The sequence below is a fragment of the Miniopterus natalensis genome, chromosome 10 (genome assembly GCF_054644295.1).
Source record: "Miniopterus natalensis isolate mMinNat1 chromosome 10, mMinNat1.hap1, whole genome shotgun sequence".
NCBI lineage: Eukaryota > Metazoa > Chordata > Mammalia > Chiroptera > Miniopteridae > Miniopterus > Miniopterus natalensis.
The window spans coordinates 46,816,957-46,831,816 of record NC_142090.1 but is presented as its reverse complement, the minus strand read 5'-3'; the positions used below and the strand labels follow the sequence as shown (position 1 = coordinate 46,831,816).

At 40.9% G+C, this 14,860-nt stretch overlaps 1 protein-coding gene across 1 annotated transcript in view; it reads left to right on the top strand.

Moving 5' to 3' along the window:
- The window catches only part of GSAP (gamma-secretase activating protein), a 103,426-nt gene that overhangs the window by 61,544 nt on the left and 27,022 nt on the right, over positions 1 to 14,860 (top strand). The window contains exons 20-23 of the mRNA XM_087821404.1: positions 3,773 to 3,901; positions 4,511 to 4,569; positions 5,247 to 5,278; positions 7,635 to 7,696. Of these exons, the coding sequence (XP_087677530.1) occupies positions 3,773 to 3,901; positions 4,511 to 4,569; positions 5,247 to 5,278; positions 7,635 to 7,696 (282 nt within the window). The remainder of the gene's footprint in view (positions 1 to 3,772; positions 3,902 to 4,510; positions 4,570 to 5,246; positions 5,279 to 7,634; positions 7,697 to 14,860) is intronic.

The following is a 14,860-nucleotide window of genomic DNA, read 5'->3' as shown; positions in this document are numbered from 1 at the left end:
ATGGACGCATAGTTGTTTCTATTTTATTCTGTGCTGGAGGTGGTGGGTCATTGTGTTTCTCTGGGCTGCAAGTAAAAGCTGGTACTGAGGTGGTATCCACTGAAGAGCCAAAGTGCATGGAGCTTTAGCTCTGCTGATTGAGCCCTGGCATGGAGAGTGAAGGTTCTCTCTGAGTGAGTTGGCTTCCTCTCCTGTGAGAAGATGCTGGTTAATCAGAAGACTTAGGACAAAAGCCAGAGGGCTGTTTAGAAATGAAGGGCAGATATTTTTTCCTGACAATAATTTACAGATGAGCCAGTACCACAGGGCTTTTTTTTTTTTTTTTTTTTTTTTAATTTTTTTAAAATCAACTGGCAATCCAAATCACAAATGAGAAACAGTCCCTTAATGTAACTCTTTTGTTCTTTTGTTCAATTAATAATTGTCATGGTCTATATTTGTTATTTATTTCATGTCATCCTAGGAGACAAAAAGAGATTATTTCTCAAGAAAAGACCTCTTGCAAAATCAAAGTTTAAAACTCCCCCTTGAGCAGGAAAATGCTTTAGGATCAGTCCTGGAGTATCTAATGGGCTCTAACACCAAGTCTCCCAGAAGTAGCTAAATGGGTATTTTTCTTATAAAGCTTTTTGTGTATTTTAAAGCTTTATGAGTTCTTTTAAAGTAGCTGGCAGTGCGTTTCTTGGGCTTTCACTTTGCTCGGTTGTTTCTGATGAATACAGCGCTTAGAACTCAACCAGTTCCATAAGTGCTAGTTGACTGAGAGGAGTGGTTTTCTGTGCTCCCAGGTTGGCTGTTAGGATGTGATTGTGCAGCTTCCACTCCCCCCTTCTACCCCCCCTTACTATTATGTTACAATATCTAAACTTTTATCTTGGGGTTCTTTTATTCTTTGCATGAGTGAGCATGCTGGTGTTAACTGGCATTTGAGATTCTTCACAGATTGGCTCTCACCTGCTCTTTAATGCTGCCTCCTGTTGTTTAACCACACAGTCACAGTCTTCCTCAGCCTTTTAAACCAGAGGTGCAGATTGAGGAAAATGTTTGAGGGTGGGAGTCAAGACTGGGATTACCTGGACATGCTCAGGCAGTGTTCTCAGCCCTGGCTGAACATTAGGATTGTCTGGGAAACTTGTAAAACTCAGGAGGCTCAGGTCATACCCCAAACCAGTTAGATCTTTAGAAAATGGGATCCAGGTAGTTGCTAAAGTTTGGAATCAATTCTAGAGGCTCAGGAGGCTCAGGTCATACCCCAAACCAGTTAGATCTTTAGAAAATGGGATCCAGGTAGTTGCTAAAGTTTGGAATCAATTCTAGAGGCAGATTGGTTATTTACTCTGCTTTCTCTAATGCCCTGCCTCTGATCTAAACCCAGAATCCATATTTGGGTTTCTCAATCTTCATTCACTTCCTCAGAGCCCCACCTGGAACGTCCTCTTCTTATCCGTCACTTACTCAAATCCATTTGCATCCTCTGGGTCTCATCTAGTAATCAGACTTCCGAATAGACCTTCAATTTACAATGATCTCCATGAATTTTTGTAACTTAAAAACTTGCACCACCTATCAAGTAAATACCATGTAGTGACATATGCTACGAATTGGTTTTTCTCTGTACTCTCTCAATAGCTATAGTATAACATGCAGCCCAGTGAAGTTCTTGAAAGACCTATAAGTTTATATTAAAATATTTTGGGGACTTTTGGCTAACAGTGCTTCTCATTTAAATGTAAGCTGTTGTTATTATTTTAAACTTCGATTCTTTTCCTTCAAACTCAGTGGTTTTAAAATATTTTTAGGCCATGGATATGTTGAAAAATCTGGTGCAAACTATAGACCTTCCCAGAAAAGTGCTCATACAAATACTCCATTTTATATCCCACCAGTGGGTTCATGAGCCCCTGTGAAGCCTGTCCACTGACCTATTTTACCTGCTTTTTTTTCTCAGCTGAGAAAAGGGATTTTTTTAAATGGAGTGAGGAGAAGGAAGGTAGTTTGGGAAAGATCTTTTCTTAGGAACCACAGTATGGGTGTGTGAATGGGGTCTTCTGATGGGAGGGTGGCATTTGGTCTGAGGGGAAGAAGCCCTATGACAGGTGAAGGACACCAGCATTCCTCCTCTCGCATATCTCCTCCTGAGTCAAGTCTACTTGCATGGTAGAACTCCTGTGGCAAAGTAGGCAGAGCCAATTGCTTAACTGACCACTAGATGTCACTACAACACCAATACATTTTCTGGCTTTTGGCAGTAGCGTGCCTGAGCCGAGGTAGAATAGCAAGAAAGCTGCAGTGACTTCCCTTTAGGGACCTAATATTGCCCAATGTCAGCAGGATTTGCTTTAATTATTATTATTTTTTCAATACAGGTAAGGCCAAAGGGTGAATAAAGATACATTTAGGATAAATAAATGGAAAGGGAAAGAACAGGTGAACAAGATAGGTCAAGTTGGGAGTATGACTGACCTTACTCCAAGTGTTCCGATTTCCCCTAGAAATGACACTTTCTTGGAAATAGTTTTTTGTCTTTGTGAGAAGAAATGTTGGCTGGACTGGGCTTTCAGGTTCCTAAAACAGCAAGTTATTATTATATAACTCACTTTACAGATACTCCAAAATCCATTTGAAACCAACTATGACTGTCTTTTTAGTAAGAATTTGGATAATGTGCTCTTATTTAACATAAGGGCATGTTTCTTTTCTTTTTAAAAAAATGTGTTTTTATTGCTTTTAGAGAGAGAAGAAAAGGGAGGGAGAGGGAGAGAAGAGAGAGAAACATCAATGTGAGAGAGAAACATTGATTGGTGGCCTCCTGCATGCCACCTACTGGGGATCGAGCCCACAACCTGGGCATGTTCCCTGACTGGGAATCAAACCCAGATCTCCTGGATCATAGGTTGATGCTCAACCACTGAGCAATGCCAGCCAGGTAAGGGCATGTTTCTTGATTGAGGCATATTTTATTTCTTTTTTCATTCTTGCAATATAGCCAAGTCTGTTACGACAGTAGGAATTAGCTCATTTTGTTTTATGGCCACATATTGCAACCCTGACCCCAGTCAAATCTTTTATAATTGCATATTTTTGGCAAGAATGTGTATATCATAAATTTATCTTCACTGATTTAAAAAAACAGTTTGTGTTACTATATCCTTCGACATTGAAAAAAGGCATAATATTGCACTTAATTTAAAAATGAACCTAATGGATACATTCTTGCTTCAGGGCAGTACAATTTTATCAATAAGTCAAAGACCTAGATGCCAACTATTCTGTTCCGGAGTATTTGACAACTGGATGTAAAACTAGTTCACTTTGCCTTTCTGATTCCTAGGTTTTGGGAAAAAAAAATCCTTTCGAAGTAAATAAACTTAGTGGGAAAGTAAGCCTATTCCATGTGCTCCAAATCTCATGAACATGCACTGACTGAACACAGCATTGTTGATGCAAGACTGTGTTTAACATAGGCTGAGCTGCTTAGCTTTAACCCAGGGGAGTCATACCAGTGTGGGGAAGTGGGCAGAGGCTCTCTCTGTGTAAAAGGGAGTAGGAAAGGAATTGGGGAATGCAAGACTCTTTAATTCTCTCTATTTTAGAATCCCTATTGGGATGAGAATGCCATCCTTTGTGGGAAGTATTCACTCGGAAATGCTGCCCCATATGAGCTGAGGAAGTAAGGGAGCCCAGGTTTGCAGCAAGGCTTGTGTGGTCCTTCTGGGTAGTTTGGCCAACAGGGCCCACTGCTCAAGCTCACTGATGTTTTTGTCTCCTACAGGTGCATAGCTTTAGGAACTACTGGCAAAAACTGAACGCCAACCTGGAATATGTTAAGTACTCCAAGCCACACTTACACTATAACAACAGTGTGGTCAGGAGAGAGTGGCACAGCCTGATCTCGGAAGAGGTATGCGTGAGTTAATGAGGACAAAGCCAGAAGCCAAAGCGTAGCATGTTAGATCCAGGTGATACCTGCAAGTCATAAGGCTGGCTTACATTTGCAGCACTCCCATTTGCCAGGCACTTTTACATTATTGCTACGATCTCACAACAGGCAGACAGAGGTGGTTCTCTGATGCTTCTTTGGGCGATGGAGCCCTTTTGTCTCTTGATTACAGTGGTCCATGAATCTATGCATGTGATAAAATGACAGAACTATACACTCACTGTACCACTGTCAGTCTCCCGATCTGGATAGTGTTCCACATATAGTCATTTATATAAGATGTAAACATTAGGGAGAGCTCCAGTACTCCTCATCTGAGATTTCTCTGTAGGATTGTCATATATGGTTGTAGTGTTGTTGTATGTAATATATAGTTGACTTGCAACTTTCTATAAGTCTATAATAGTTTCAGAGAAATAATTTTTTAATAATCTAGGTATTTTACCTGTTTACCTAGAAAGTATATTTATTTTTCCTGAAACTCTTAATTGTATTACAGTATGTCCTTGATGTATAAAATTCACTCACCAGACTTCAACTTTCCCACCTCTGACATATTCTCACTCCTAGAAAACAGGAAAGAGAAGGTCCAAGGCGTACGTGAGGAATATTCTTGATAATGCAGTAAAGTAAGTAAAATTGGGGATTCGTGTATCTGTAAGATGGGTATCATTTGCATTATTTTCTTGGCTACTTTTCATGGAAGTAGCTTACATTTTTTGTGTATCCTTTGTGTATGAGGCTGTCAGTTTACTGAATGCAGCCACCTGGGCCCTATTCTGGAGTTTGATGCTAGAGTTTCTAGTGGAAAAGTTTATCTGTTAAGCCTTATAGGTTTGCATTCTATGGATGAATGATATATAAGGAAGTGGTAAAGAAAGCTCTATTAATTGAGCACTTTAGGTGGGTACAGACAGAAAACTGACTTAAAAAGTGCTAGTGGGATGGTGAGCTGGCTCTTATTTTGAAAGCAGGTTTTCTGGATAGTGAGTCATCTCAGTGCTACAAAGTATAGGCCCCATTCCAACCTCTGTTCTATTTTCTGTTCCCATTATTTCGAATAACTGAGAGCTGCAATTGTTCTTAATTATTGTCATTGTTTGCACTAAAGGGCTTTGAGTTTTATAATTGCCTAATGTGGCTTTTGCCAAGTAGATTAAAGTTTCTGAGGCTTTCACCAGCCTGAGAACAGTTTCTGCAGGGGTTTTATGGGCTGATAAAGGAGGATTTCTTTGTATGGTATTGTGGCTTTCATCTAAAAAAATAGTGCTTCCTGTGTGAATAACATTGGCTAATTTCTTTGTAGGGTGATTTCTAACCTACAAGCAAGGAATTTGGGTAAGAGAAAACCCTGTATTCAAGCCTCTGGATTCCAGTCAGTGTTTTGTTTGTAACACCCCTCGTCTGTACACTGTGGGTTGGCAAGAAAACCACTTCCAACAGTGTGGCGAAGCAGCACCCTTAAACATCTTCCTGTCAGAGAGGCTGCCCGGCTCCTTCCATGTCTCTCTTGGCCCCAGGACCTTCAGGGACATGTGCTTTTCCTGGACGGTCCCTGAGTGCTGGCCTCTGGTTTTCATTATTTTCCCTCATGGAGTTGATCTAGTTAACATGCCTGCTGGCTGTACCCACAGGATGTACTTTGGAAATTCCCTTGTCTCAGGGCTACCTGGTCATACAAGGGCCTTTGATTGTGTGCTCCTTTCATTTTGGTTGACACTTGTGCACTCACTGGGAGAGGCCATAGGGGCACAAAGTGAGGAGCCTCTAGGTAAACACTGTGGTTGTGAGGGAAGAGCATGGGCTTGGAGCCAGACAGAACTCCGCTTAAATTCCAACTTTGCCACTTGCTAACCGTGTCCTCTAAGGCAAGCCATTTATCCATTTTCTGTGGTCCTCCTGGCAAGGGTGAAGAGAAAAGGGGAGTAAATGGGGTGATGTTTGTAGCGCCGACTACAACGCTTGGCCCCATGTGGGATACCTGGGGTGGCTGGTTTATCATTAGTGTATGAGCAAGAAATGCTAAGACATTATTTCTGAACCAGGTGACTGGTGTTACGTAACCGCAGGGTGCAGGGGTGAGGGGCAAGGCCAGGAGTGGGGGTGGTTGGGGAAGAGTCTTGACAGCCAAGGGGGACATAGCTGGGTGAAACGGGGGTGGGGGGGGAGAATGCTAAGCATATTCAGGGATGAGCCCTTTATGGTTTTGTCAGTGGAACTTTTTCCTGGCTCATAAAAGTCAATCTTTATTTGCTTTTATATTCACTTCTGTTTTATGGGCCTGGATGTTTAGGTATATGTTGGGTGACCCTAACGGAAATTGTTTTACATAGCATGTTGCTGCACATCCGCAGCTGTGCACACAACCCACATGAACCATGACGGTGAACTTGTCAGCCAGCCCAGGCAGACAGAGCCTGGGCCCACTGCACAGCCCCAGGGACCAGCCTCCGCCCTGCCACCAGGTCATTAGTGTCTGAAGCTAGGGTTCTGTCATCAGCACCAGGCAGCAGCAGTTGGCAGGGTCCTGTCCAGTGTGCAGGGGTGTGAATGTGTGTAATTCAGGGGTTTGCAATATGGGAAATGTTGCTGGTATGGTTTATTTCTGTTGTGCTTACCCTCCTTCCTCCTGTTAGAGCCCCTCCTGCTCTATCCGTCAGGCCTGCTCGCATCCTGTGACTAGTCATTTTCTCTTGACACCCATTTGGGAACTTGCCCCCTTCTCTCACTACTTTGCTTATGCTAGGTTCCTAGGAAGGGTGACATCACTGTCAGAAGTGGAACACTGTGTGATATTCAGGGCTGCTGGGCTCCAGCCTGCATTACTTCATCTTAATCATGAAGGTTATGTAGGATCCAGGTAGGATTTCTCCCGAGACATCCAGAGGCATCCATGCCCTCCCATGAGGGGATGTCAGCCCAGGTACCAGCTAGTTTTGTCTTCCTGACCGGCTGTGCCTCAGCAGCTCTGGGACAGGAAGAGCAGGGCAGAGGTGTGAGGTGCCCTTAGAGGAGTGTTAGGGCAGATCTTCCAGTCAGGCTGCTTGCCTGCCCTTCCAGCCTTGCTGGGGAAGTACAAGTCATGGTGGAGAAAGTGCCATTCAATTTGACCTTACATGTCACTTTTCCATCTTGATTTAGTTTCAGTCTGAAAACTTATGCCAATTAGTATTATTGCAACAGTAATTGACTGGTCCCCTCAGTTTAGTAATTCCCAAAGACACTGAACTGTGGGAGGTCAGAAAGAAGAGAGTTGTGTGATCCTTCCACCAAGTTCCTGTTCCTGGGTTTACCTCCCCCTTAGAGTTAAGAGAGGTTACCCTGTCTCCAGTGGAGCAGAAATTCTTAGACAGTGGTGAGTTTTTGTGTTGAAGAGAAATCAAAGCCAGAGCCTGTTGGTGTTGGGATATGTGTTCCTTCTTCATCTTTTCCTTTCTTCCTCCCTCCCCTCCTTCCTTTGTTCCTCCCAGGTCTCTACCTGTCTCTGTTGCCCCGAGCTCTATGTGAGCCACCTGAGAGAGAAGTTCAGCTTGCAGGACTAGGTCACGCTAACCCAGTGAAAACGTTTTATTTTATTGGGGAACTGTTATGTTTTCCCAATGACTAAGAGAGGGGAAACCCTGACTGATTCCTCTTTCTTCCAGCTCATTTCCTGTAAACCACTCTGCTTGACAATTGCTCTGTTTTGTTTCAGAGCCAAGATTGATACCTCTCTTCCAGGAGGAAGACAACCACCAGAGGCTGCTTGTGGGACTGGTAAGCGGTCTGTGGGCTGTTTAGGCAGAAGCAAATGATGGGCTCCACAAAAGCAGAAAGGGCTAGATTGTACTTCTCATTTGTATCTTGTTTTTCATTCTTTCAACACTGAGTTGTGCCCAGCCACTGTAGGCCCTGTGCGTTCAGTGGTGAGGAAAGCATATATGATTTCTGCCCTCTTGGAATCATAGTCTAGCAGGGGAGACACACATTAATAAATTACCCCAATAAATATTTAATTACAAAACATCATAAGGAAATGTACATTGAGAGTGTTTAAAATGAGGAAAAAACAATGTTTCTGTGGCATTTGTATTTCAGGTCTAAAATAAAACAGAATGAAGTATTTTTTCCCAAGAAGTCCTACTACTAGGAAGACCAAAGAAATAGAAAGTAAAATAAATTAAGACCAGAATTGGTAAATAACTCCAAAATCTTTAAAAGACTAATTAGAGACATCAGGAAAGTCTAATAAAACATTTTTAATTCCATACAAGCTTAGGAATGGGATAATCTATTACTAGATATGGCAAGTTAAAAAATATGAGAAAAGTATGTATAAATACATATTCATACACGTAAAAATTCTAGTTAAACAAAGTATCCTTGGCAAATGGAATGACCAAACTTGAGCCAAGAAGAAATAGAAGACCTGAAAGCATAACAAAAAAATAATTAGAAAAACATGTCAAAGATTATCTCCAAAAAAGGCCCCATGTTATTTAATGAGTCTGTTCTTTCAAACTTTTAAGGATCAGGTCATTCTCATGGTATGTAAATTATTTTTGAAAAAAGCTTCTTAACCACTTTAAAAAACTAGCATAACCTTAAAACCAAAATCTGACAATGATCACTTTTACTTATGAATATAGATACCACAAGCTTAAAGTACTTTCCAGTGGTCTTTTTGAAAATATTGTACAGTGTATCCAAGTGGGGTTCTTTCTAGGAAAGTTTAATATTAGGAAATATATTAATGTAATTTATCACATTACTAAGTCAAAGAGGAAAAGTTGATAAAATTAAAATTCTACTTTCAGGATATAGTAACTCAATAAGACAATAATCTAATACTAATAGTCAACACCCTTCTTAATGGAATGTTGGAGGCATTCCTCTTAAAATCAGAAAGAAGTTAAGAATCCTTGTGATATTCACTAAAATTTTACATGGTTCTGGAACTTCTAGCCAATGCAATAAGAAACAAAAGTAAAAGAAGATGTTAAGACTGTCTAACACTACAAACAAAATAATCAACTGGGAAAATGAAAAATAAGGATCAAGTTAGTAAGTTGGTGACTCCATTTTTATTTTCTTTCTTTTTTAAAAAAATTAGGATTAACTAGTTAGAAATAATAATGGAAAAAAATATTCTGTTTACAAGTACTTAGCATCTAGGTTCATAACATACAAGCAAAAAGCCAATAAAATTTCTCTGACAGTTGACTGAATGACTGAGTTGACACAGTAAAGAGGTGTGAGACTGTCATTACCAGATATCTGAATGTGTTGATATACATTGACAGCAACAATATGGTGCTTGTACAAAAATAGACAGTCAGTAGGCTCTAGTTTAAATTAGAACCTTTAGGCGGGGGAAGATGGCGGCACTGTGAAAAAAAGCAGAGCACCCTTGCTCCCAGCCACGGACTCTATTTACTGCTAAAATACTGTGTAACCAGCTTGGAAAAAACAGAGAAATACACCTGAGTGGACATATTTTGAGTAGGGAGCACTGGATAAACATCACAGAGTCTGGTAAGGGGGGTCATAAAAATGGGGATTCCCTCCCTGAAGACTGTGCTGGGCTTTGAGGCCCTAGGGCTAGATGCTGCAAAGCTCCCTCCCCTTGGGAATGTGGACTGGCATCCAAAAGCTGGGATCTCAATCCCTGAGCAGAGGAGAAGGGAGAGCCCCATGGGGAGGGAAGAGGGACCCAGGGGAACAGTCTGCCTGCGAGGAGGGACTGCACCTTCCTAGTGAAACAAAGCTTCTAATGGTGGCTGTGATAGGTGTCTTTCACACCAGGTGCTGACCATAGGAAAGGCAGTCCCACAGTGTGTGGCTCCCAAATAGAAAGGATCCAGAGGTCTCCACTGAGCAGCCACATTCAGGGACCCCCCGCCTTCCTGTAAGGCATTGTTTAGAACACTAGAAAGCATTTAATCTGTTTGGTGCATGGAAGGAGAAGAGAGCCCTCCTGCCACCAGAGACGGTGGAGCTGCTGTGGGGTGGATAGGTTCTCCAGCCAACTGAGCTCCTGGAGGGGTGAATCTGGGAGTTTTGATTGGCCCTGAGGGGTGCCTGGGTAGCATGCAAGGAGCTTCCCCAGATTTACTGAGATCAGCTGTGCAGGAGAGCTGCATGGGGCTCACTTTGTGACCCCACGTGCTTGGTGCCTAGGGGTGGGGGTGACAGGTCCTTGCAAGACAGATTCTCTGCTTGTGTGTTGCTTTGTGTGTTTTTGAGTTTTTGATCACTATGCGGGTGTCTACCTTCCTGGCTTGCATTGGGGTGATGGACCAGTGAAAGCTGGAATTTATGTCTGCATTGTGGAGAGTTTGAAATTAGCACACTGCCTGCAATCAGCCAACCAGAACTGGGAAAGTAGGGGCGAAGCATGCCTACCTCTCCTGCAGGCTAGGAGCACCACCCCCAACAGGAAAAGGGCTGGTTCAACTCACTGAAGCCCCAGATATCCCCCACAGGGCACAGTCCTGAGGGGGGAGGGAGAACAGCTCACAGGAGGACATTACAAGAATAGGACTCTCAGGGACTATTGTTTGGGAACTGGAGGAAAAGCTTAAAACCCCTGCTGGGGGTTGGGAAGGCAAAGCACTCACTGGGATGTTTTTTAATCAAATCCACTGAGCCCAGGCTGCTGAAACTGCCCATACAGAAAAGGAAGCAGAGTGAAGTCAATCTGAAACTGCAGCAGGCCATTGTATGGGGAATTAGAATTAGAGGACAGGGTAGAGACTGAGGAGCTGGCTTTGAAGCAGAGACTAACTTCCCCACAGTGAGTGCCTGACAGCAAAACCTCTAAGTAAGGGGAATGATATCCTGAGCTACACTGGCCATCCTGCACCCTGAAGACTCTTCAGAAGTCTCTGGAGTAAGACTAGGCAACCACAAAGGGGAGGCAAAATAGCTGACAAGTGGAGGTGGTCCACAGAGAGCCTCAGGCAGCCAACTACTTAAGGACAACAGAGCCAAACCTAGGCAGCTCCTGACATTGGCTGATACACAAGTACCTCCCAGGAGAACTGAAATCAGCATACAAAACAGTGAGCCGCAGACAACATAAGCTGCCCAGATGAAACTCACCTGATTGACTTTTTATTTCCTTGGGAAAAAGAGAAAATAAAAAGATTTTTTCTTTTTAAATTTTTAAATTTAAAAATTTTAAAAAAACACTTGTTTTGCTTTGCTTGTTTTTTCTTCTTCTTTGTTTTGTTTTGTCTTTTGTTCTATTATCAAGATTTTTCCTGGTATTCTCTGCTTAATTGCTGGGACATTATCATTATAACCAATAAGTTGACTGCTTTTCTCTATCATTTTACCCATATCTCTTATTGGACTCCCTCCCTACCCTTGTTTTATCTCTCTCTCTTCTCATTCCATTGGCCTAACTTTTAAAAAAATTTTCTCCCTTCTGTCTTCCTGTATTTTTGTTTGATAGTTTCTGTTTATATCTTTACTGTATTTTTATTTTTTGTTTTCAACTGTTTCCTATTCCTATGCTCTACCATTAATTTTTTGCTCACCATTCTTTTAGAATCTTCCTCGGTCCCTTTCATCTCCCAGTAGCTTCTCTATTTTTTACTTTTTTTTTTTAGTCTATTATTATTATTTTTAATTTTTCTATTATTATTAACAATAATATCCTTTTCTCTCTATTTCTCTCTCTATCTCTTTTTTTCTTTTCTTTCTTTTTGCTTTAGCATTTATGTTCTCACTTCACTCTCCCAATTCTATTTTCACTTGGGACATTTTCATTGTGATTGTCAAGATAGCTTGTAAGATACTGCTTGTTTCCTGGCAGTTTGGTTGTGTGTTGTCTTGCCTTTCCAGCAGTTGTACAACAGCTCACATGACGTGGTTGGGGCTGAGACACACAGTTAGCCAACCTGAAATGAGAGTCCTCCCAAGAATGGGTCAACAACAATCTAGACCCAATCACAACAGGAGAGCCCAAAGAACCCAGAAAAGGGACACACACAAAAGGGACACACTTAGAGCAAATAGCTCAAAGTATAAGGAAAACACACCTCTGGGCTCCACTGGACATACACTACAAAAATCCCACCCCACAAGACTGGGAGACAGCAACTATATTAAGTATATAGTTACAAACACTAATAGCCACCAACATGGGGAGACAAAGATACAACCTCCAAACTAAAGAAAAGGGAAATTGCCAGAGAAAGACCTTGATGAGATGGGCGTAAGCAAGTTATCAGAAATAGAGTTTAGAGTAATGGTTATAAAGATGCTCAAGGAAATTCATGAGAACAAGACACTTAATGGAAAACTCAAGGTATTTAGTGAAAACATGAAAAAAGAGATAAATATAAATAATAATCAGACAGAAATGAAAAATACTATATCTGATATCAAAAATACACTGGAAGGAATTAAAAGCAGGCTGAATGAAGCAGAGGATAGAATAAGTGACTTAGAAGATATGGTAGAAAAAAACAATCAGAGCAGCAAAAAGAAAAAACACTTAAAAAGCCTGAGGACAGTCTAAGGGAGCTTTGGGACAATATGAGGTGAAACATTTGCATCACAGGGGTATCAAAGGGGGAGGAAAGAGAGCAAGGGATAGAGAATTTGGTGGAGGAAATAATAACAGAAAACTTCCCTATGCTAGTGAGGGAGAAAGCCAAACAAGTTCAGGAAGCACAGAGGGTTCCAAACAAGAGGGACCCAAAGAGACCCACTCCACTACATCATAATTAAAATGGCAAATGTTAAGGACAAAGAGAGAATATTAAGGACTGCAAGAGAGAGACAAGCAGTGACCTACAAGGGACCCTCCATAAGGCTGACAGCAGAGCTCTCAACAGAAACTTCAGGCCAGAAGTGGGTGGCATAAAGTTCTCAGAGTAATGAAAAGCAAGAACATGCAACCAAGGCTGCTTTATCCAGCAAGGCTATCATTTAAAATTGTAGGTGAAATAAAGAGCTTCCCAGACAAAAGAAGGCTAAAGGAGTTAAGTACCACCAAAACCAGCATTGAAAGAAATGTTAAAAGGATTGCTCTAAGAAAAAGAAGAAATATTGAGAGAAGGGTACATCAGCATAAAGGGGGAAAATGGTATTAAATTAGTATGTATGAATAATAACCTTAAATGTAAATGGAATAAATGCTCCAATCAAAAGACATTGGGTAGCCTGGCTGGGCATGGCTCAGTGGTTGAGCATCGACCTAGGATCCAGGCGATGGGGGTTCGATTCCCGGTCAGGGCACATGCCCGGGTTGCGGGCTGCAGCCAATCAGTGACTCTCATCATTGATGTTTCTGTCTCTTTCTCTCCATCTCCTTGTCTCTCTCGGAAATCAATAAAGATATATTAAAATAAAAAAAAAGACATCGGGTAGCTGAATAGATAAGAAAACAGGACCCAAATATATGCTGTCTACAAGAGACCCACCTGAGAGCAAAAGATTCACACAGGCTAAAAGTGAATGGATGGAAAAAAATATTCCATGCAAATGAAAACTGAAAAAAAGCTGGAGTAGCAATACTTATTTCTAACAAAGTAGACTTCAAAATAAAGACCATAACAAGGGACAAAGATAGTCACTACATAATACTAAATGGATCAATCCAACAGGAAGAAATAATCCTAATAAACATTTATGCACCCAATATAGGAGCACCTAAATATATAAAAAACTTCTTGGCAGACTTGTTTTTTTTTTTTTGGATTCAATCATCTTTATTAGCCTATCAATGTTATATTTTATACATAATATCTATTTGTCTTTTCAAAGAGATCTACTTTTAGTACATCATGTTAATAGTAAAAAGCCAAATAAGATGGCTAAATTTCAACCTAGCATTTTAATAACCTCTGGACAAGGCAAGCTATAAAGTCAACCCCAAATCTATGGGACACAGTGAAAGCAGTGCTGAGAGGAAAGTTCATAGCAGTACAAGCCTGCCTCAAGAAACAAGAAAAAGCTCTCTTAAACCATCTAACACAACTAAAAGAACTAGAATGAGAACAGCAATACAATCATAGTGGGGGACTTTACTGTCATCACTGTCATCACTCAACTGATCATCAAGACAAATAATCAATGGGAAAACACAGATTTTAAATGACACACTAGACCTAATGGATTTAATTGACATTTACAGAACATTTCATCCCAAAGCAGCAGAATACACATTCTTCTCAAGTGCACATGGAACATTCTCAAAAATAGATCACATGTTAGGGCAAAAGGCAAGTCTCTAGAAATTCAAGAAGACTGAAATCATATCAAGCATCTTCTTGGACCATGGTGCCATGAAACTAGAAATCAACCACTATAAAAAAACTCAGTAATATTCAAACACATGGAGGCTAAATAGCATGTTATTAAACAATAAATGGTTAACAATGAGATCAAGGAAGAAATCAAACACTTCCTGGAATAAAACGAAAATGAACAGTCAACAACCCCAAATCTATGGCACACAGTGAAAGTCCTGAGAGGAAAGTTCATAGCAGTACAAGCCTGCCTCAAGAAACAAGATAAAACTCTCCTAAACCATCTAACACAACTAAAAGAACTAGAATGAGAACAGCAAGAAAAGCCCCGATGAAGTAGAAGGAAGGAAATAATAAAGATCAGAGCAGAAATTAATGACATAGAGACTAAAAAAACAACAAAAAAATCAATGAAACCAAGAGCTGGTTCTTTGAAAAGATAAATAAGATTGATGCACCGTTAGCCAGACTCACCAAGAAACAAAGAGAGAGGACCCAAATAAATAAAATCAGAAATGAAAGAGGCGATATAACAACTGACGCAACAGAAATACAAAGAATTATAAGAAAATACTATGAGCAACTATATGCCAATAAACTGGACAACATGGATGTAATGGACAAATTCCTAGAAGCATGCAGTCTTCCAAAGCTGGATCAGGAAGAGGCAGAAAAC